Source organism: Schistocerca americana, chromosome 5, assembly GCF_021461395.2.
Source record: "Schistocerca americana isolate TAMUIC-IGC-003095 chromosome 5, iqSchAmer2.1, whole genome shotgun sequence".
Classification (NCBI taxonomy): Eukaryota; Metazoa; Arthropoda; class Insecta; order Orthoptera; family Acrididae; genus Schistocerca; species Schistocerca americana.
In genome coordinates this window covers 475,146,830-475,171,265 of record NC_060123.1, presented here as the reverse complement: position 1 = coordinate 475,171,265, position 24,436 = coordinate 475,146,830, and the positions used below count along the sequence as shown (strand labels likewise).

The 24,436-nt window shown below is 37.9% G+C and overlaps 1 protein-coding gene across 1 annotated transcript in view; it reads left to right on the top strand.

Annotated features, from left to right (window-relative positions):
* The window catches only part of LOC124615369 (ADAMTS-like protein 4), a 732,241-nt gene that overhangs the window by 704,521 nt on the left and 3,284 nt on the right, over positions 1 to 24,436 (top strand). Inside the window, exons 12-13 of the mRNA XM_047143191.1 lie at positions 1,432 to 1,576; positions 9,408 to 9,539. Of these exons, the coding sequence (XP_046999147.1) occupies positions 1,432 to 1,576; positions 9,408 to 9,539 (277 nt within the window). The remainder of the gene's footprint in view (positions 1 to 1,431; positions 1,577 to 9,407; positions 9,540 to 24,436) is intronic.

The following is a 24,436-nucleotide window of genomic DNA, read 5'->3' as shown; positions in this document are numbered from 1 at the left end:
CTCTGTAGTCTACAGTTCAAAGCTCCAAAAAACTGCTAATCCAGCTATTTACCACCACAGTAATATCTAGTGTATTTGCTATTATTGTGAAACTGATTATCACTTGAATTTTATGTATTCTTTCATAATATTTGTATAGTATTACGTAGAAACAGTTCATTTGAAAAGAATTGTAAGGACACAGTAGTAATAACAGCAGTTAATATCTGTGGACCACTTATGCAAAGATATTGGACATATCATGGTATTACAGTTTCAGAAAAATAGAAATCATAGAAGCAGGTATTTACTTACTGCAGGTCTACTTTTGACAAGGAAGGCATTATAGCAGGAACCATCCTGGCATTTGCCTTAAGTAATTTATGTAAATGACACAGATTAAGGCCTCCACCATGCTAAATACTGTTTAAAAATCCTCTCAAAATCTGTTTAAACAAGTGCAATCTGATTCAGTGTTCCAAGTGTACATTACTGTGTTGCTCATACATACTTGCAAAGAAGTTGTTACATAATATATAATGCTAGTAATTTTTAATTTGTAATTGTTTAGTCATCTTTCAACACAAATCACTGCATATATTATGCACATATTACTTTGTAATGTCCAGTGCTGGTGCTACTCTGCCACCAAAACACCAATCATTGCACACATTAAATCCACAAACTACTGGCTGTCAAAAGGCCCATGGTGATGATATTTGGTTTCCATTTTGGTATCAGAACTTCCTATTTAGCATACCTGAAATGTTGAGTCAGTATCCTTCCATAATGAGTGAGATGTTAAGCTCAGAAAGAGGATAAGGTGCTAGTATTATCCACTGCAGAACTTTAGTGTAATGTTTTCCAGAAAAATAATTTTAAAAAATCTGCTGAGTCATATCTACAGCTTTCTGCTTATCAGGCTACAAATTCTAAAGTTACCCTTCTGGTGCTATGTATCAGTGTCATTTGTCACATAAAGCACAGCATGCAAGATGCAACACTAAGGAACTGAGAAAGAAATCAGTGTGTCACCTATGACAAAGATGGTGTTATTACTGTAGAATCAGATCAAAGTAGGAGAGAGTAATAAGGAGGAGGAGGAGATTATTTCTGTAAAAAGGGAGCAAAGTATGTGACAGCTATAACTAGAAGGAGAACAATACATTACATGGAGAAAGAGAGTTTTAAACAGAACAAAATCACGAGAATGAAAATAAAAATGAAATTAGCTTACCATCAGTTTGTTATGTCTATTCTTGTTTAGTAGAAATGACATACATCTCATTGCAAGAATTTTTGACATCACTGAGCACTACCTCACGTAATGCGTATAACACAAACTTTACTTTCAATGATGTACAACTTTCAGTTCTTCTTTAAAAGTCTTCCGTTAATTATATGTTTCTTACAGAAACTCTAGTGAATAATATTTCTTTCTCTCATTTTCAGTGTTCTAGAACGTGTGGCACCGGTGAACAAAGTCGTGAAGTACATTGCCTTGATGAAAAGCAGAAGTTGGCAAATAACTGTCCAGAGGAACTTCGACCACCTGCACGAAGAACATGCAATACACATGAATGTGGGACACAAGCTGGTATGTAATGTATTAACAGTTCAAAAATTTATTAGTACAAAATTACTCCTTTTTGTTTCAGGCATAAGAAAAGCTTTCATTGATTGCAATATTATATATTCTGTAATTATTGTACCACAGTTGATTTCACTATTATCTAATAATTCCATGTAAAAATAAACTGTATCACAAAACACACACACACACACACACACACACACACACACACACACACAGGATGAGGATGGAGGAGGAAATCAACCAAGTGGTTCTCATAGGAATTACTCTGGCAAAGAAATGGAGGGGAGATGTAAGGCCCAGGAAAATAATAAGTAAAGTGTCTGATCACACTACAGCCTACATAAGAGAAATGGCAAAAGATGAAAAAATTTAGCTTAGCATACACAAGAAACAAAGGACAGTAAAATTATAAATTTATTGTGATGGGTGGATCAGTGGATCATGTGGAAGAACAAGTATTTGGGGAGATGCAGACAGAAAATGGAAAATTAGGAACAGTGTGTGTTCAGCATGGGAATTTTGCATAGCCACAGAATGTGTAGGAAAGAGAGTTCAAATGGTACAGTACAGAAAAGTGATTTTTGTAAGGTGGTATGCAAGTTAGTTGTGAAGCAGTTCCCAAAGTTCAGCCCCATATCCACACAGGAAGTTGTACACTGTTTGAAACAATGTTGGTGTTTGACACAGTTGCTTTCAACTGTGTTTTGGGCATTAATGGTGCAGATTGTGCAGCTGACATAGCAAGAGGGCAGAATGTCCTACCTAGGCTGAGGACATTGGAGACAAAGCTCCAACTCAGAATGGGCAATGATGAAGAGGGAAATTCTCTCTGTCTGTCTGTCTCTCTCTCTCTCTCTCTCTCTCTCTCTCTCTCTCTCTCTCTCTCTCTTTGAAAGTAACCATCCTACATTCTTCTCGTTGCAAACGAAGGTAAATTAAATCTGGATTGTGAAACTGTGATTTGAAATGCATTCCCCCTTAAATGTCAGTCCAGTGTTTCAGTCACTGCCCCACCTTGTGAAATAGCAGATCTATAGCTGTTTACGTACATATATGCTACTCAGTGCTGTCTTTATGTGATGAGTATTTTTTTCCTCATTCAGGTTTCTGTGTTCTGTCAAGGGCTTTCCATTATCATATTTTAAATTACATTAGTTTCTCTGAAGACTACTTTTATTTGTAAAACTGTGTTACTGTTAGGTACACAACAATAATCTGAGATCATCTCCAATGAAGGAATAAAAGATAACAACACACCAAAAGAGGGAAAGAAGCTTCACTCACAAAATATAACAAAACAGTACATTAATAAAAAAAAGCATGATTTTACAATTTTGAATCATAACTGCTGTTATACAGGGTTTCCAAAGTCATCACATCAGATGTCTAAGGGTGAGAGATCACATCGTAACAACTTTTGTTTGTGACAAAATGTTCACTAATGCTTTCTGGCATTGATATGTGTCTTTTATTATTGGTTATGCCCCTGAGGGGCAGCAGAGTGTAAGTTCTCAAGGCTTACATGAGCAGTGCGTGTTGCCTCTGAGTGCTGTGTAAAACAGGCTCATTCATGAGTTAGAGACTCTCATTCTTGAGGTTCTTTTGTTGAAAATTACTCTATTAATTTACTGAGGTAGGTAATGTGCAGATGCAGCAAACATGATTGATAGATTCTTGTAGTTCAGTGAAGATCTATAGCTGTTTATGTACATATGTGCTACTGGAGATGAGTCTGATGGGTGATAGAAGGATCTAATTATCATTTCATGCCCACCACTGATACTGAGTCTTGCTGAAACAATCTCACATGTATCTTCAGTTTCTATCTCAGTGGATTTGAGTTTTTTGTCTACTGTGACAAATACACTACCTCCATTTCCAATTTGCCTATCCTTTCGATATATACTTAAATTTTCTCCAAAAATCTCACTGCTGTCAATTTCAGGTTTCAACAAGGTTTCCGTACCTAGTATTATGTGAGCTTCACTGCTTTTCATGAGCGCTTCAAACTCTGGCACGTTGTTGTGAATGCTTTGGCAGTTTATCAGTAAGATTTTAATACTCTAACCTGTGGAAGGCATTTGTTTTATACTTCTGGGTTTCCTACAGCTATTGTCTGTTGCTGTATTGGATTGAGAGACACCTAAAAAACCTGTGTGTGCACTCCGCACACAGTGAGCTATCTGAGTAGCAGCCTCTGATGTGTAGTGCACACCTGACCTATTAGGGGGACGATACAGTTCTCAACCCTGTGGTGTATGTCTAGGAAGTTACAGCCTAGCTTGCACGGAACTTTCAAAGTCTCTGGTTCAGTCCTTCCACTCAACTCGGAACTAAAGGGCCACAATCAGTTCTGCGGACAATGCTGCAGATTGTGAGCTTCATTGAAACTCTTTACACACAGGGCTGGTCTTCTCTGCCAATAACTGGAATGACCCAAGAATGACTTCAGAACCCAGACAGAAGTCATATTTGTTCGAATGTATGCCACAACCTGCAGTTGGTTGCACCCTGTTCCCTCAATGGCTGCTGTAATAGCCTCTTCAACATGTTGAATGAGGCCCCCAGGCATATACAGTGAGTACACCTGGTATCCTTTCCTGTCCCTTGCTGCCATTTCCCTAAGGGGTACCATTTTTTCCATAACGTATGAACTGCCGACGATTACTGGACTACTACCCTTTTGCGTTTGCCACCTCCTGACACTGGACAGAACAGATTTCCCCACAACAGGTGAAGTGAGTCTCACAGGCACAGTTTCAGTGTGCGTGAAAGACAGCACCTCAAACTCATTGGCTAGGGCGATTGGTACAGCACCCTGAGCCCACCCTGGTCCCTGTCCACCCTGTACAAGCGCCTAGATCTACCACTGACATGCCACTTGCAGTCAAGTGGACAGGTAATGACAGATCTTGTACTTTCTGCAGAGGAGACATGATCCACAGGAGAGGATAGTATTTGAGGTACCTCCGGTAAAATGAACACAGGTACATGACTCCCAGGAGCTCTTCCAACACACCGATTTGCAGCAGCTGTCAATCATTTGACAATAGTCAGGTCAATTTCCAGCTGCTTACGAATGTCAACCAACTCGTGCTGTGTTCGAGAACAGCATCCACAGTGGGGCCCCATTTTGACTGATGCAATGTATTACAAGGCAGTAAACAAAGGACTTTAAATTAAACCTTTAGATTATCCTTTAATCTGTAGAGTTAAGTTGCTAATTCCCTATAAGAATTGAAGCAGATACACAAAACAAGATTTCTGTTAAGGTGATACAAAAATCTGTGGTAAAAAATAACTACAGTAGTTTCCTAGAATGTTTTGATGTTAATTATAGTTGTTAGCAAACTCAAAAACCGAGTAATTTATAACAAATTCAGATAAAAACTTCCAGGGAAAACAAGATGTAACACAAAATGTTAGTTAGAACATCTGCTACAGTAACTGAATCGCATAATTATGAATTTACTGAAAATGAAACTGGTATTGACAAGAAAGTTGAGAGGACAATAGATTAACTAAAGAAGTTACTGCTTCGCAAGACACAAGAAAAGACCAAGGTGACAGTCTCATGGAAGGAGGTATATAACTAGATAACATTAGAAAACATGTTGGGGCAACATGAATCTTAAAACTGAAGGCTGTAAGTCATGGGATTGTGTAGAGGAGGCCTACTTCTAGCAGTGGATGTCAAATGGTTGATGGTGTTGGTAGTGGTGATGATGAGGATGAGGATGTACTGCTTTTCTATCTAAATAATCTACAAAGATATTTGTGTCCTAAGAATGTTGTGTAACTGCTTCTAGCACTGTATTTATTTTAATTTTATTTACTAATACCAGATTCTAGGTTTCCTGCAGACATTTAAAAATTTGCCTATAGCTTTCTCTGTATTTTCCTTACTTTCTCACAGTAAAAAAAATTAAATTTCTGCCTATTTGCTATTCACATTTTCAAATCTTACATCTTCCTCAAGCTGGCAAGTAGACTTTTTTGTCAGTATTGATTAATTGGAAACTCAGTTTTTTTAAAAGATTGTTGCTATTGGAAGTGAACCACTTGAGTACCTGTTTTCAAACTGTATTCAGTTTGTTTTACTATGGCATAATGCGTACTACAGAATTATGAGACAATTTATGACCATTGCTTACTGTCAGGAGGAGACTATTTAGTGCTGCTGACAGTCACATATGACAGTACATATCTTATCTTTTCGAACCATTAGTTACATCCTCAGGAAGAAACAGGGATAAGTTGTGAAAGATTAAAAAGGAGAGGTATGTACCTGAAAATTTAAGCTTCCAACTTGCCACTTTCATCTCTCAGATGATTTTTCTGAATTAAATTTGTTTATGGTACAAGTAGCACATTGTGGGCTAGCTGCTCTACGTGAGGCCTGCATCTATAATAAACTGAAAATAAAGAAACATAGTGTACACAGTCTTTAACTGCAATGTAATTGTGGGGCATGTGACACTATTGATATTGATCCATGCATCTGATGGTGACATTAACCATGCCATCCTCTTGGTATTATTCAAGCAGGGTAGGATGTGGAACAAGGAAGAAGCCCTAATATCTGGTTCAGTGGGACATACCCTCTGCCATGCACCTCATGGTGGTTTGCAAAGTATAGATGTAGTTGTAGATTGCTGTAGATGTGTATGGTCAGGTGACATAGGGATGGAGTGATGAGTGGGTCACTCTCAACAGTGTCTCATACCCCGACTTTATGCCATGTTGAGAAGCATGGGATTTAATCCAGGACATTAGCACAAGCACTGGTGATCAGAAACTTTATAGCATCACCTCTCCTCCCTTGGCTGGCCAAATACTGGCAGTTAAAATTTCTGCACAGCCAGGATTTGAACCAGTGTACTTCAGAGACAAGCATCACTGCATGGGTATACATTAGCTGGTTACTAGCGGGTAGACTTTCTCAATGGTAACTGAGTAATAATGCTTCATCAGGATTGCATTTTGCTTAGAGGTATAATTCTTTTATTACTTGAATGTAATAAGGCATTGTTTTTAACACATTAATGGAATATCCTAGGACAAAGACAAATATTGTTTTTGTGAGTAGACAACTGATCATTATTAAATGCATTGAGTATTAGACAGGAACATTAACAATGTAGATCAATTTTCAGTTTTACATTTCTGTAACTGAGAATCCACCTGTAGTATGTGTGTCAAACAAACATCTCTACATCTTCCTACACTGTGGCCCAACTGCAGTGTGTGGCTGAAATGAATGGAAATGTATCTGTGTGATATGTACATACTCTTTGGAAGAGAATGAGATTTAATTTGGATCTGTAAACATTCATCATTTCTTGTATCACCACTCTGCTGATCAAGATGCTTTGCTTATGTTGACTGGTAGGTGTATTTCGCCCTATGGAAAAATTTTGCGTTACTATCTTTTTTCCATTCCATACATCTTTATAACCATAACACACTGAGTTACCACTACATTTTGTTTACAGGACATTACAATTATCCTTCTTCTAGTTTAATTGGAAAGAAAGTGATTTGGATCACACATAAATAAATAATTTGTTAATTCAATACTTTTTTTTATAATTAATGGAGATCTTCTACAGTTGCTGTTGATATCTTTACTGAGTCCATTACTGGTTTTGGCCTCTTTATGTTTGGCCATTTTCAAGTGGTTCTGGAAACTGCTATAAATATGATAGGTATATAAATATCGAATATAATGGAATATGGAAAACAAGGTTTATATGTGTATACTAGAATATAGAACATACATTATGCTGCAGAAAAGAACATCCAAATGATAAAAGTGCAATTCAGGTGGGTTTAAAATGTTATGTGTCCAGTGATATCATGAGATACATGGGCTGTATAATTCATTTCTTTGTAAATATTCCTTGGGTTCGTTGCATTGTTGTATTTATTCAGACGTTGGACAAAAATATGGAAACACCATGAGAAATGCATGCTTGAACATGAATAAAGATGCTAGCTGAGCCTGCTGTTTGCACTATTTTATTTGACTGCAGACATTACCTGTGTAATGTTCTCAATGTGTTGTATGTCTCAGCCATTGTCAGAACAGTGTTCTGTGTGGTTGCGAGCACATAATGATGAAGATATGAGAATTCAAATGTAGGCAAATTGTTGGTGCTCATTCGGTGGGTACCTCTGTAACAAAAGTAGCCAAAGTGTTTGGTATTTCAAGAGGCACCATATCAAAGATAGCATCATCCACTAAGTGGACAAAAGTGTGTGTCAAGTGATTGTGACAGATGGTCATTGAAGAGTGTTGTGATGAAAAATAAGGGCTGCGGAAGTCACTGCAAACCTGAATACCATACTTGTGAAAGCTGTCAGCATGAAGGGAGCTCCAGAAACAAGGATTGGCAAGGCAAGCTAGAATTCTAAAACCACTTAGTGATGCAAATGCCCTTACCAGGAAAAATTGGTGCCGAAGCCATAAAACTTGGGCTGTGGAGCAGTGGAAGAAAGTCATTTGATCAGACAAATCTTGTTTCATGCAGTTTCCAACTTTTGACTATTTTGCATCCCAAGAATGAAACAGGGAAGGGGTTCAGTGGTGATTTAGGCAGCAATATCATGCTATTAATGAACCCCATGATTACTCTGCAGGTCTGTATTACTTCCAGATCCATCCCATGGTACAATGTTTGTTCTCCAATGGTGATGATGTCTTCCAAGAGGATAGGGCCCCTGTTCACATGGCCCGTGTCTTTCAGGACTGATTTTGTGAGCACGGGGATGAATTGTTGCATCTCACCTGGCAACCACAGTCACCAGAGCTCAATATTATTGTGTCTTTGGTGGTCTACTTTGGAGTGAAGGATGTGTAATCACTATCCATAACATCATCAGTACCTGCACTTGGCACTATTTTGCAGAAGAATGAAATAAGATTCCCTTTAAAACCATACAGGACCTCTATCTATCCATTTCAGGACTACTGGAAGCTGTATTGAAACCCAACAGTTTTTATATACTATAGTAAGCATGGTAATGTGTTGTGTTTTTTGTTTCCACATTTTGTTCACCCCTTATACATCTATAATATTTATGGCAGTTTTCAGATCCAATTGATAATGGCCTATTATAGAGGACAAATCTGGTAGTGGACTGGAGTGGTTTTTCATTAATTACATGACCAGTAACAGAAACAGCATGTGGGGAAACTAATAACTTTTTGTAATCTGCTGGGACTCATTGCACTTCAGTCTCAGATTCTGTATCCCTTGTCTTTGTACTTCTCTTTCTTGATTATTCTTCTACCTGAAAAATTAGAATCTGTTTTACATTGATCTCTCTCTCTCTCTCTCTCTCTCTCTCTCTCTCTCTCTCTCTCTCTCTCTCTCTCTCCCTCTCTCTCTCTGTGTGTGTGTGTGTGTGTGTGTGTGTGTGTTGGTGCAGCATGTATTTGTTGTTGGAGCATTTATAAATATTACAGACTTTGAAGATAAAATTATGCTAAATTTGAATGAAGTAGCAGCATTATCAACAACATGATTGTACAATGGTCTTAAACCAAACATTTATTTCTTATGTGTAATAGTTCTAAGCCACTAGGTTTATCTCTTATGTATACCATTTCTTCTTGGAACACACCTTGGGTTCTTCCAGAAAGTGTATTTGGATTTTGTACACTGCTTCTGCAGTCATATTTAATGACCTGTTTACCCTCAAAACACACGATAAGACAAATCTACATTAACCAGACATGGAGGAATGTTTTCTTCTACATCTTCATGTCACACATGTACTTATTTTTAGTAATGGAAAATAATTATATTGAGAATTTATTCTACAGTGACATCTGGTGACACAGAAAAAAGAGGAAGCACACATCATATGAAGTCAAATGATAACCCAGTGCAGAACAATGGTGTAAATGACCAGGCTATTCCAGATAACAATGGTGCTGATGAAGTTCATCACAAAGGTACGCAATTTTTGTTTTTTAATGTTAATTTATGAATCTAAGCACACTTAAAAGTGACCATATAAAACGTGATGCTGGTAAATAAGTTGTTTTTTAGCTTTAAGTTATCTTAAGAAGACTATCGTAAACACACCTGTGAAGCAAAAACAGTCATATAAAAGTGTGCTTCAGGGGCACAAACGGAATGAAACCATCAAAAGACCCATTCTGCTATATAAGCAGCAAGTAGTTTCAGTGATTCCAGTTGAACAAAGTTAAAAATGGAACAACAACTGAAAATGTAAATAGCTTTCTTCAAAATACTTTTCCAGTTTACAGTAGCTTCAAAATGGAGAAGCTACGAGGGTTATTCCAAAAGTAAGGTCTGATCGGTCGCGAAATGGAAACGACTATGAAAATCCGATAAAGCTTTGCACAGATGTGTTGGGTAGTGTCTCTAGTATAACCCCAGTTAGCATCACGTCGCTCTTCTCATTTCTGAGCTCGCAGTGAGTGCGTAAAGATGTCTAGAAAATAGTGTCTGCCGCCAAGTACGAGGGCCTGGTGAGAAATTTCGCCTGAAGCTATGCAGCCAACATTACATAACTGTCGTGCTGTTTCGTCTTCACGACAATTCTCAGCCGCATTCTGCAGGGGCAATGAAGATGCTCCTGCATCGTTTTCAAATGGAAATGTGAGATTACCCACAATACAGTCCGCAATTGTCTCCCCCTGAGTTTCATCTCTGGTCACATGAACCGCTGTCTTTGAAGACAACATTTTGACACAGACAACGAGGTGTAGGCCAGCGTGGAGAATTGGCGGAAAGCACTGGCGGCTGCCTTCTATGATGAGGCTATTGAAAAGTTGGTACAACGCTATGACAAAAGTCTAAGTCAGAACGGCGACTACGTAGAGAAGTAGCTGAAAGGTGTAGCTAATTGTTACAAGTAAAACATTTCTGATGTTCACTGTGGTTTCAATTTGGCAATCAATCGGACCTTACTTTTGGAATAACCCTCGTACATACAGTAGCCCTAAGTAGCAGTTTCAAAATTGATGTTGACTTTGAACTATAGGATAAAATAATGAATAGTTCCAAAGGGCCCATCAAGTTCTATTACAGCAGTTTTTATTCCAGAGGCCATTCAAAGCAACAGTATTAGAAACAAACACCTATACCTTTTCGTCCAAACTCTGATTTCCCTTATTTTATTATGATGGTCATTTTTCCTTATGAAGGTTGACATCAGCAAAATACTTTTATATTTGGATGAGAAAGTTGGTGACTGAAATTTTGTGAGAAGATCATGCTGCAATGAGAACTACCTTTGTTTTAATGATGTGCACCCCAAATCCTATATCACATCCATGAAACTCTCTCCCCTATTTGTCAGTAACACAAAACATGCTGCCCTTCTTTGAACTTTCTCAATGTACTTCATTAATTGTGTGTGAGAATGATCCCACACTGTACAGCAGTACTCCAAAAGAGGATGGACAAGTGTAGTGTGAGCTTCTCTTTAGTAGATCTGTTGCTTCTTCTAAATAGTTTGCTGATAAAACACAGTCTGTGGTTCAGTTTCTCCAGAACATTTTCTATGTGTTTTCTTTTCCAATTTAAGTCGTTTGTAATTGTAATTCCTAGGTATTTAGTTAGACTGATTTGTTGTGTAACTGAAGTTTAATGGATTTCCTGTAGCACTCATGTGGATGACCTCAAACTTTTTGTTATTTAGGGTCAATTGCCAATTTCTGCAACATACAGATATCTTTTCTAAATCATTTTACAATTTGTTTGGTCTTCTGATGACTTTACTAGTCCTTAAACACGAGCATCATCCTAAGATGGCTGCTCAGATTGTCTCCTAAATTATTTATGTAGATAAGAAACAACAGAGGGCCTATAAAACTACCTTGAGGAAACACCAGAAACCACTTGTGTTTTACTCAGTGACTTTCCATCAGTTTCTACGAATAGTGACATCTGTGACAGAAAATCATGAATGGAATTAAAGAATTTGTGCACAGATTTACATTTAAAATTGACTTCCTTAGAGTCAGTAGATATAAACATGATTCTTGTTTCTGTGCTCCATTCGCGAAATGGAAATTTTTAGTACTTTATGATGCAAATGGAATGTTGTTGTCAGTTGACATGTTGTACATCAACAGGAGTATTGTGTGATGATTTTGATATACACATAGGGGGCAGAAGTGCTAAGGAAAGAACTTCCTGAATTTGGTGAACATTTATGGGCTCCTTGTAGCAAACACTTCTTACAAGAGGTGATGCCTGTCTGGCCACCTTTACCACAAACATAGATAGCTGGGATTAAAAAATAAATGTGGTTGATCTCCTGTCAACATAAATTGGATATAGCTGAAGTCCAATTTAGGTGCCTTAGAGATTTATTGCATTGAACTGGAGTAGATAAGGCATTTCTGCTAGACATTTCAACTGAAGGCTTCAACATACCAGGGTACAAACACATTCTTAATCTCTGTAGAGATAGCACAAATGGAACTGACATTTTAATTTGTGATGGTATTCCACATCACAGTATTCAACATCTTTTAAGTGGTAGAGGTATCAGTGTGAATATTAATGACATTCAGATTTTATATCCCTATGTATCTCTTGGAGGACACAATTGTCAACATGGAGCAGCCTTTTCTGTGTGAATAATCTGGGGTTAATTACTGGCAGCATCATTTGAAGTAAGGGTCAAATTCCAAATCTGAGCATGTACCCTGAACTAAAACACCTTGTTCATGGATTATGCCTAAGTTACACCTGGGAGAAACTACTTTATATGGCTACATGTGCTGACTTGGCAAGAAGGTTAGACAGTCTCTGTGTTCCACCTGAGCTTGATAGCAAAATCATAAACTATAACATTGCCACTATTAATATCTCTGATTACTGTACCTACCATTGTTACACTAATTTATATTGGCAGGCTATATACCATGGCAGAGGATATTGGAAGCTCAATATACATCTTCTCAATGACTTGATACAACAGAAATAGTAGCAGACACTTCAATGTAAAGATAAGTGCCAGTGCTCTGGATTTGTGATTCTGTTATACCAAACCAACACTACTATTATCAAACATTCATGACAATATTTCTAGCAAAATCAGACAGTGGAATCTTATTGCCAATGTCTTTGAGAATTACAAAGTGGAAACGTTCTTAATGCTGACACTTAATGCAAAACTAAAAGATACAAACCCAAAATAATGAATATCAAATGACTCCACCTGGAAGCCATTATTATCAGATCCAAAACTGAAAGACATGGCCAAAGATGAAAATGTGCCTCTCCACCATATTTTATATTCAGTACAATGGTACAATGCACGATGATCAACAAAGTTGCTGACGGATCTCAACAACTATTACAAACACCACATGAAATAAGGTCTTATGTGCATGCCTGCTTCTATGATATTCCTCTTTTTTTTTGCTCAGTCCATGAGGAAAGGGTGTCCTATCTCACACATTTTCTTAGAACAGCAACAGGTGCCAAGCACAGGACAAAGAGTATGACTCTGTTAAACATCGAACAAGGCATCAACATTACTTACAGTGTGGACTGGTGCAAAACGAGCACTTTGTGTATGTCACTTGGCCTCTACCTCAACAGACTTCCAGCTCAGATAATTTACAACTGGAGAGATATATTAAACTTAATAAGAACCATCTTGAAATTTCATTCTAATTGGGAACTGGAGTTCCGTCAAAAATTGAAAGCACCATATACATATTATTAGCAAGTAAACTATACTACATGGTGAAGATCCTTCCTATCCCACTTCCCTGGGCCAACAAATTCCAATGAGGCTTTTGCTGGTTGATGTTGAGTGCCAGTATATTTAAAAGTACAGTTTGATGAATTAATTCTACCAGTTGCAAAAGGAGGCCTTAATCTTGTGAGCGTGTGACATTAAACACCGAACACTCTTAATTAACCTCATACAAAAACAGATAGCAAAGTCTAAGTCTAATCCAAAATCTGATAACCAAATGTAAGCCAAGAAGTACCACACCACTGAGTAACCTAGCTAAATTAACATTTTATATCCTTACTTCCGGAAACACTACCATACATAAACAGCAGGGTGGGCATACCAAAACTACTATATGTAAAACATTCTCGTCGTGAAACACTTCATTCCCATACCAAAACTACTAATGAATGAGACATTTATAATATCCTAGCAGCAACAGTCCACTGTAAGCAACTCTGAGATAAATGTACTCAATTGAAGTGGAACATTATCTGGAGAAATGTCCAAAATATTCATATCACATTGGTCATAAAACCTGAATCATGCACTGTCATCAGTGATAAATCTCTGACCTATGAAAAACTCTGCAAAACACTCCATAGACAGGCTGACACCTGTGTTATATATGGTAATGTTGACATATTAATTCACTGGTTTACTTATCAGGTAATATGTGGGATTCCCTCTATCAGAAAGCGACAGTGATCAAATTGGAAACCCCTGCAAGCATAGGTATAGCTGAATTAATAGCACTGAAAAACTCAGATACCTGAGAACAAAAAACAACACTGTAATCTAGGTGCTTGTGGATACTGCAGTATGTGTAATATGTCACCTAGTAACAAAACACACTACAACTACACTGCTGGAAATAAAAATTAGTACACTCTTTTAGATGTTTCCAATTCACTAAAAATTTATTGTGGGAACAGTGCGTGTGGAGTACATGAAATTATTACATTTATAGATCAGTTGCACAAGCATGCTGAAACACACATATTAGTATGCGGTGTAGGCTTCACGGGAGGCAATCCGTGTGCTGACTTGAGCACCCAATTGATCGAACAGATTGTGAATACTGTCCTGAGATATGCTTTTCCATGCCTGCTTGATTTGTTCACATAATTCTGTATGAGTTGTTGGTTGACAAGTCACACGAGTCATCCCATCATATCTCACACGTGCTTGTCTGGAGACAAGTCCAGAGATCTTGCTGACCAGAGAAGTTATTGCATGTCTTGCAGAGCATGTTGAGTTTCAGGTACAGTGTGTGGGCAAGCACTATCCTATTGGAACAAAACATCACCTTCCTATTGCAAGACTGGCAAAAGAATGGGTCTAACGACAATTGCCGGCCGGAGTGGCGGAGCGGTTCTAGGCGCTAGTCTGGAACCGCACTACCGCTACGGTCGCAGGTTCAAATCCTGCCTCGGGCATGGATGTGTGTGATGTCCTATCCTTAGGTTAGTTAGGTTTAAGTAATTCTTCGTTCTAGGGGACTGATGACCTCAGAAGTTAAGTCCCATAGTGCTTAGAGCCATTTTTTCTAATGACAATCTGCACATAGCAAGTGCTGTTTAGTGTCCCCTCCAAAAATACCAAAGGTGAATGAGAGCTGTAGCTTATCGCACCTCAGACCATAAGGCCTGAGGCCAGTGTTTATTGCATGACTGCATTCTATGAGACTGCATTCTATGAGACTGCACTCTATGAGACTGCACTCACCAGGTCTACATTGTACTTGCAAATGACCATCACTTGTGTGCAGGTGGAATCTGCTTACATCGCTGAAGACCACGGTGTACCATCCCATCTTCCAAGTGATTCTCTCTGATGGCACCAGTCATGCCGTGCACCTTGATGCAGAGGTGTGAGGGGAAGATGGGCAAGTGGTGTGCATGCCCGTAGTCCTACTGCTAATAAACAGTTGTGTTGATACACCTGGGTTCACAATCCCTCTTACTTGTGCTGTAGTAGCTGTATAATATGATACTGTTGACCTTACAATATGATGCTCCAGGAGGGCATCTGTGCTGCGTGGATATCCACCTTATTTACGGGTGTGTTAACATGACCACTAATACCAGCATTGTTGCACAACTGACGCAGCATGCAACTTGTATGGCAATTCTCCAAAACGATCATCTCGCCACTTGGAAGGCCACAGTTTGATCCCTTTCAAACTTTCTCATATGTCCGTAGAAAGCACGAGTGCCTTTCTGTGGCATGATTGCATGCTTGCTTCACACTTTAACACCACATTGAGCCTTCTGGCTGTGAGCATTCCCTATTAAAGAGTAGACACAGGTTGTGCTCTGGCAGCTGTGCCACTATTGATGGACAATGTTGAAACCATTATCAGTACTTCTACTGTCCCACAAGCGGTATATGCTGTCATCGGATCAAAATCAACTTCGTCCTAGCAGGCGTACAATTTTTTTTCCAGCAGTGTATTTATCATATACTGAAAATCAACACCAAAAAATCACAACATATGCGAAATATACAGAAAGCTTTGTCATCATGCTAAAAATTATATTATAGACACAATACAACCAATAGCATGAGTACAATTACATACTTAACTGATGACTCGAACACACAAGGTTAGGGAATAGCTAAGATAGTAAAAATAAGACGACATCAAAATGCTGGTAGTAATTATACTGTAGCTCTAACCTATAAAAACAAAAAGTGCTGTTCACTATGGCAACAAAATGTGAAACTTATATAATGTACCAATAACAAAAGACATTTTTGTAGGCTACCAAATGTGAATATGTCTATATTATGTTGAAAAGCAGGACATTTACTATTAATAACACTTTTGGAAAAAGAAATGCTGGCTGATGAAAGTGCACAAATTAAGAAGCTACAAATGAAGATATTTATCAGTACTCAAATACATGGCATTCACATTATGAGTTCCACACAAGTGTTATCGCAAAGGGAAAATAAAGAGCTTTCTGTGCTGCACTGTCAGCAGAAAATTACAGAAATGGTACCTAGTGATGCTGACACTGAAAACCAAGTTTGCTGATACATTCCCACTGATACCTAAGAGTTACATGGTAAAATAAAAAAAATAGACAAAAACTGCCAAATAATTTGCACACATTTGTACCATGTTGGACACTGAAAATAGCTAATCTAAAAAGGATTGTGGCAATCCTGATTGACCCTTCCTATGCAGCCACGTAGACTTTGCAACTAAACACTTGGCTTGGCAGTAATTACTTACAGTCTAAAAAACCTTACAGGAAATAAGTAGAGGAAGCAAAGAAGAACAAAATGATAGATTCTTAAGCGAAGCCAATAAGACATGCAAGGCAGCCTGGAATCTAGTGACCGAGCACAGGAAAAAGCAGACCTCCTCCTCAAAAGCTTGAAGACCCAATGATTTTAACAGCTACTTTATTAAAGTGACAGAACATACTGTAGGTGAAATCCCAGATATGTGTTTGTATCTTGTTGCTATTGTAATTAATAAAACACATTGCAAAAAGGAAACCTGAAAGAAAGTGCAACCTAATGTCTTAATGAAAATTGCGAAAGCATATAAACATTTAGAGTGCAAATATTTATAGGATGGTCTGTACCATCCCTAAGAAAATTATCACAGAAATATCCCATCCATTAACTACAGCAGTAAACAATTGCTTAGCCACAGAAATTTCAGACTTCTTGAAACTAGCTAGTACCAATTTACAAAAAGGAAGGTCCCCTTGCCAAGTGTCAAGTTATACACCAATCTCAATCTACCTGGAGTAATGGAATCTGTTTTTTAAAATCCAATTTGAAACCACTTTGAGTAAAACAATCTGTTCTGTCATGCACAACATGGTTTTTGAAAGTGAAAGTCCACAATTACTACTGAAACTGTCTTGATTAACACAAAAGAAACTGAAATTTGGGGAGAGAGAGTCTCTGGCAGCCACAAAATGTGATCTCAGCAAAGCATTTGAGTGCATCCCCATAAGAGCTTATCCACAAAGTTAAAATACTAATGTCGTGGGAGGTACACACTAGTTATCCTTGAGCCCTACTTAGTAAACAGATGGCAGATTGTTTTGGTCCAAGGAGCAACATTCCAGAACAGAAGTTCGAGCATGGCATGCCACAAGGTTCTATCGTAATGCCTCTCCTTTTTTTCATTTTTGTGAATGACCTAAGCTAAGCTGGTCACACACTACAATTTGGCAATGATACTACTGTTATTGACAAAAGAAATAATTCTACTCATGCAGTGCTGGAATTAGGTACACTATTCAGAATGCCAAGGAGTGGGTCATCTCAAACAAGATCAAAATAAATGAAGGAAAATAATATATATGGCATTCTGCCTCAGCAAAGGCAAATGCATGGATCATGTGGAAACGGTAAAGTTGCTGTGTTTTGTAATAGATCACAAACTTTCACAGAATGGCTACACTGAGTATGTTTGCAAGATACTGGATACCTCCTGGAGAGACTGAAAATAGTAATTGCAGACCAATTTCTATATACCATGCACAGTTATGTACAATTCACTACCATAATGCCTATGGACTTCAACTGAGTCTCTTGAACTTTCTCCAAATTTAGCACTTACTGATGAAATACAGGGGCTATCTAGAGAGCAACAGATGTTGCAGTGGTGGGCAGGGCTACAGCCACCATCTTGATACCATAAAGTTCCTACACTCAGTATGCATCCAGCGGTGGTAGTGTGTGATCGTTGTTTCTGCTGCTTTGCTTTCTGTGATGTGTTAGAATGTGTGCTGCAATAGAAAATCCCAACACTTGTGAGGTGCATTCTTTGATTAGGCCCAGTTGGCAAAAAACTGCAAACCAGTTGAAATTTATTGTGAACATTGTGATGTGTGTGGAAAAGGGATAATGAGTGAAACCCAAGTGAGGCAGTGGTGCATTGATTTTAAAAGTGGCCAAGCCAGTGTTCAAGATAACGACCACAGTAGTAGCCCTAGCCTTGTGACTGATGAACTGGTGATGAAAATCAATGACAAAATTCATGAAAATGGTCATTCCACAATTACAGAATTTTTACAACATTTACCCCAAATTTCATGGAATTTGGTGCTTCCAGTTGTGGCGGAGAAACTTAGTTACCACAAATTTTGTGCTAGATGGGCTTCCAAATTTCCAATCGAAGACCACAGGAAAACAGAGATTGGCTGCAGCAATGACCCTCCTTGATGATTACGAGAAAAATGGTAACAAAGTTATCAATCGTATCCTCACTGGGGATCAGACTTGGGCGAAGCATGTCAGTTGTGAAACAAAATGCGGTTAATGGAATGGGGACACACAATTTGTCACAAGAAACCAAGGAAGTGTCCGCAGATGCTGTCAGCAAGAAAGATCATGGCTCCTGTGTTTTGGGACTCTACAGGACTGATGCTATATCTACATCTATGTTCTTCAAACCACTGTGAGGTGCATGGCAGAGGGTATATCCTACTGTACCAGTTATAAGGGTTTCTTCCTGTTCCTAGGGGGTTGCAGTATATTCGTAGAAGCCAGTTCTTGAAACTTTGTTATTAGACTTTCTCAGGATAGTGTACATCCATCTTTAAGAGTCTTCCAGTTCATTTCCTTCAGTATCTTTGTGACACTCTCCCATGACTGAAAGAAACCTGTGACCATTTGTGTTGCCCTTCTCTGTATGCGTTCAAATCCCATGTCAGTCCTATCTGGTACAGGTCCACACATCTGAGTAATATACTAGGACTAGTCACACGAGTGGTTTGTAAGCAATCTCCTTTGTAGACTGATTGCAGTTCCTCAGTGTTCTACCAATAAACTAAAGTCTGCCACCTAGATTACCCATGACAACCTATGTGGTAATTCTATTTCATATCCCTACAAAGTGTTATACTCAGCTATTTATATGAGTTGACCTATTCCAGCAGTGACTCGTTGATATTGTAGTCATAGGATACTACATTGTTTTGCTTTGTGAAGTTCACTATTTTAAATTTATGAACATCTAGAACAAGTTGCCAATTTCTGCACCACATTGAAATCTAATCAAGATCTGACTGAATATTTATGCAGCTTCTTTCAAATTATTATTATTCAGTATTTCAGTTCATTATAGATAACTGCATCATCTGCAAAAAGCCTGATTTTACTGTGAGTATTGTCTGCAAGGTCATTAACATACAGTACAAACAGCAAGGGTCCCAACACACTTTCCTGTGGCACACCCAAAGTTACTTCTACATCTGACAGTGACTCCCCATCCTAGATAATATGCTGTGTCCTCCCTACCAAAGTGTCCTCAACCCAGTCACAGATTTCACCTGATACCCCATATGGCTGTACTTTTGACAATAAGCATAGGTGTGATGCTAAGTCAAATGCTTTACAGAAATCAAGGAATACAGCATCTACCTGGTTGCCTTGATCCAAATCTTTCAATACACCATGTGAGAAGAGCATGAGTTGAGTTTCAAATGATAGATTTTTCAAAATCCATGCTAGTTGGCATTGAGGAGGTCATTCTGTTCAAGATACCTCATTATGTTTGAACTCAGAATATGTTCTAAGATTCTACAACTAATCGACGTCAGGGATACTGGATGGCAGTTTTGTGGATCACTTCTACTTCCCTTCATGTAAATGGGGGTGACCTATGCCTTTTTCCAAGAGCCGGTCATGGTTGTTTGTTTGAGGGATTTGTGATAGATTATAATTAGAAGAGGGGCTAACTTGGCCAAAAATTCAGTAGTCACAAATTCATTATAGAATCAGTATAGATTCTTGTTGATTTCCTTGAACATGGTACAACAATAACTCAGAGCGTATCAGCCAACACTGACAAAGTTGAGGCAGGTGATACAAAACAAGTCTGAGGAAAATCTTAGCACAAAAGTTTTTTTTTTTTTTTTTTTTTTTACAACAGACGTCCAATCATACCCTAGAGCTCCTATGGGATTTTGGATGGGAGATCCTTGATCATCCACTATAGAACCCAGATTTGGCACTAAGTGACTACCACCTCTTCCCAGCAATGAATACATGGCTCCCTGCACAGTGCTTTGATGCTGATTGCTGAACTGTGTGCCTGTGTAAACTAGTGGTTGCAATGGCAAGTGACAGATTTCTACAGAGATGATATTGAAAACCTTGTACCACAATATTATAAGTGCTTCAGTCTGAATGGTGATTACATAGAGAAACAGCTTAAGAGTGTACCTTTAAAGTGTATGTAATAAAATTTGTTTTTTTTCATATTTTTAATCTGTTTTTATTTTAAAACGTCTCTTACTTTCTGGGTGGCCCATGTATATGTTGAACAAAAATTATTCTTCGGTAAAATGTTTAATTTGTTTAAATTATTTTTAATGTTGTACATCATTTATATTGTAATTTAATGATATTGTAAATTTGATGCAGCCCACTCCAGTGGGTAAATTATCCAGATCTGGTAATAAATGGTAAAACAAACCACTCTAAGAAGTAAGCCAAAATGGTGAATCATTACCAACCAAACAAAAATTGAAACATTGATCTGAAAGAGTTCTAGATGGTTGCTATGGCATCTACATACACACTCTGGAAGCCACTGTGAAGTGCATGGCAAAATAGGGTTTCCTGGCTTTCATTTACATACGGAGTGTTGGAGGAATGACTGCTTAATGCCTTTGTATGCACTGTGATTAGTATAATCTCATTTTTTGGTCCTTGTGGGAGTAGTACATAGAAGGCTGAAGTATGTTCCTAGATTCTTCACTTAATACTCATTCTTGAAACTTTCTGAGTAGGATTTTGTGGGATGCCTGGTTTCTGTTTTCATGCATCAGCCAATTTGGGTTTTCAGTATTTCCCTGATGTTCTCTTTTGAGTCAGACAAATCAGTCATCTATCAAGCTGACCTTCTATGTATAGGTTCAGTATCATCTGTGATTCCTATTTGGCATGCCAAGCCCTTGAGTAATAGTTTAAGAAATATTCTAAGATGGTATGCACATGTGATAAAGCAGCTTATTTATGTACATTAATTACATTATTATTATTATTATTATTATTATTATTATTAAGAAATTTTCACCATTTGACTGTACATTTGTATTCATTTATTTCATACACTCATGATTTTGGCTTCATAGACATTCTCATGGGCAATTTGAGGTCTCCAACCTGACTAAATGGCATGTCGTTATAGAAATAACGCTTATCTGGTCTTATAAAACAGTTGTGCATGAGTAAATATCAAAGACATGATATGGCTGAAACATGGCATAGCAAATAAACATTACCAAATTATAATGTATATTTGACAGTTCATCAGATCCATACATCTACTGATGTTAACATAGACATTTCAAATTGCCCTTGATAATGATTCTAAATCCAAAATCGTGATTGTGTGAAATAAATGAATAAAAATATTTCAAAAAGTACATGGGTGTGGTCACCCACAAAAGAAAAATCATTAACTACATTATCCCTGTGTCCTAGCAATGAACTGAAGTCCACCATCTGATTTACCTATGACTCATCATCCCATTTCATATCCCCAAAGTTGGGGATATGAGCCACCCCTCCGAGGTATTTGTGTGACTTGGTTGATTGAAATTATGACTCACTAATATGTTAGTCATAGGATGGTACATTTCTGAAAATTGTGAAGAGTAACATTTTAAATTTCTGTACATTTAAAACATATTTCCAGTCATTACACCGCTTTGAGATCATGTGCTTGTGTAGATTTTTTTCACATAGCACTTCTTTCCACAGGATTTCCTTGATCCATGGCTTTCAGGATGTTATGTGGGAATAGTGCAAACTGAGTGCCACATGATCTATATTTTTGAAATCGACACTGGTAGGCATGGAGGAGGTCATTCTATGTAAGATTCTTCATAATGGTTGAGCTCAGAATACATCCTAAAATTTTACAACAAATGGATATAAATGAAATTGAATAGTAGTTTTATGGATCATTTCTACTACAGTTCTTGTAGATGGATGTAACCTACGCTTTCTTCCAACTACTAGGCACAGTGTTTGTTCAGTTTGGTCTACATTATGTATGACTAAAAATGGAGCCAACTCAGCTTCAAATTTTGTGCAGAACATCAGAGAGATTCCATAGGGTTCCAGAGGCTTTTTTAAAAAAAATTTTAAAACTATTTCAGATGTTTCTCAACACCACTGTTCATATCACTCATCTCTGCAGTGGTGCAAGAAGTAAACTGGGCCAGTGTTACCATATCTGCCTTAGTAAAGAAACATTTGAAAATGAAGTTCAGCTACACTCAACTTCAGTTCCAAGGTCATCCATTATTGCCGAACACTAACTTTTCTGCCATTGACAGACTTTACATATACTAGCCTGTTCAAAAAGTATACGAGCTTATTTTTTATTGATAAAACCAATGAAGGTGTTGAGCCATGTATGATCTCTATGTTTGTAGGCATATGTAGTGCTCAAGCCTGACTTTTTTCATGACTGCAGAAACTGCAAGTCACTGGCTAGCTATTAATAAGTCAACACATGTTAGCAGTAGTCATCCGATTTTGTGTTGTGGGCAAAATGACAGAAAATTTGGAACAACATTATTGCATCAAATTTTATTTTAAGCTTGGTGATTCTCAAGTTGAAACAACTCACAAGGTTTGACAAGTGTTTGGGGATGAAGCAGTGGGTACCACCAAGATGGCCGCTCATCAGTGAAGAGTGAGGACGTTCAGTTAGGCCCTCAACATCCACAAAAGAGAGGACTTGGAGATGCAGTATAGACAATTCATGATCACATGACTTGCAGACAAGGTTAAAATTCATATTGAATCCATTCATTCAATTTTAATGGAACATTTGAACCCTAGGAGGATCTGAGCAAAATTTGTGTGAAAGTTGCTAACAACTGAGCAAAGCCACTTCATTTGGAAATTGCACAGGACATGCTGGTTGATCACTGGTGATGAGCCCCGAGTTAGTAGGTATGACTCAGAAACAAAGTTTCACTCATTGTAATGAGGATATCCATCATCTCCAAGACCCAAAAAAGCAAGAAGTTCAACAAGAATGTGAAAATCATGCTGATCATCTTTTTTGACTCCAGTGGTGTGGTCCATCACAAGCCCACACAAGAACATATTAATGTCAATAAGGAGTACTACCAAGAGGTTCTACATTACTTTAATGAAGCAGTAATATGAAAACAGCCAGACTTGTTTGTAGGCAGCGACTAGTTGGCACCTTCACCATGATAGCACACACATGCATCATTCGAAATTAATCGAGAGTTTTTTGGCCAAATACAATATGGCTCTGGTTTGTCAGCCTCCAAATCCTCCGACCTAACACTGAGTGACTTCTGGCTTTTACCTAAACTGAAATAGGCTTTGAAAGGGACCATATTTCAGAACAGGGAAGACATTATGCAGAATTTGACATTATGCAGCATTTGACAGAACAGCTGTGCATCATACCAAAATAGGTTTCCGAGCAATACTTCCAACAGTGGCAACAGCATGGGTGAAATAAAAATATATTTGCAACTGAAAACTTAATTTTATTCTGAACTTAAAAATAAAAGCTGGATACTTTTTGAACAGCCCTCATATACTGGATTTTGTAAGAAATCTTTCTATAAGACTCTACTACGGTATTTATTGCAGGCTTCATGCATTGCCCTCTTAACAGCAAAATGCTTTTCATTCAGCATTTTTTCACTGTAGCCATATGCTTCAGTTTATACATATTGTGCAGTAATCACCAAGTTTAATTACAACAATTATTTACCATTGAGGGATCGTCCCATCCAGTGCTTGATTGTATTTGAGTCACAGTTCCTCTACATTTTCCTGCCCAGAGGTAAATATTTCGAGTTCCTGTCTGAGGTATGACATGAGTGCATCTCTATTTGTATTACTGGACGTCTCTATTTGTATTAGTGGACACTTAAGACTTTCTACTTGGTTTAGTTGTTCTCTTTTAGTTTAATAATCAACTTCTGCAACTGATACCAAATTCAATGCAGAACTTCTCAAAGAGGTCAGGTCTATTCTTTGCCATTATATGTAATATATTTTCATCATAAATGAGCTTCCAAACTAATTGTTCCAAGAAATTTTCAGAGAAAGCATTATGCATTAGTGAAGTCT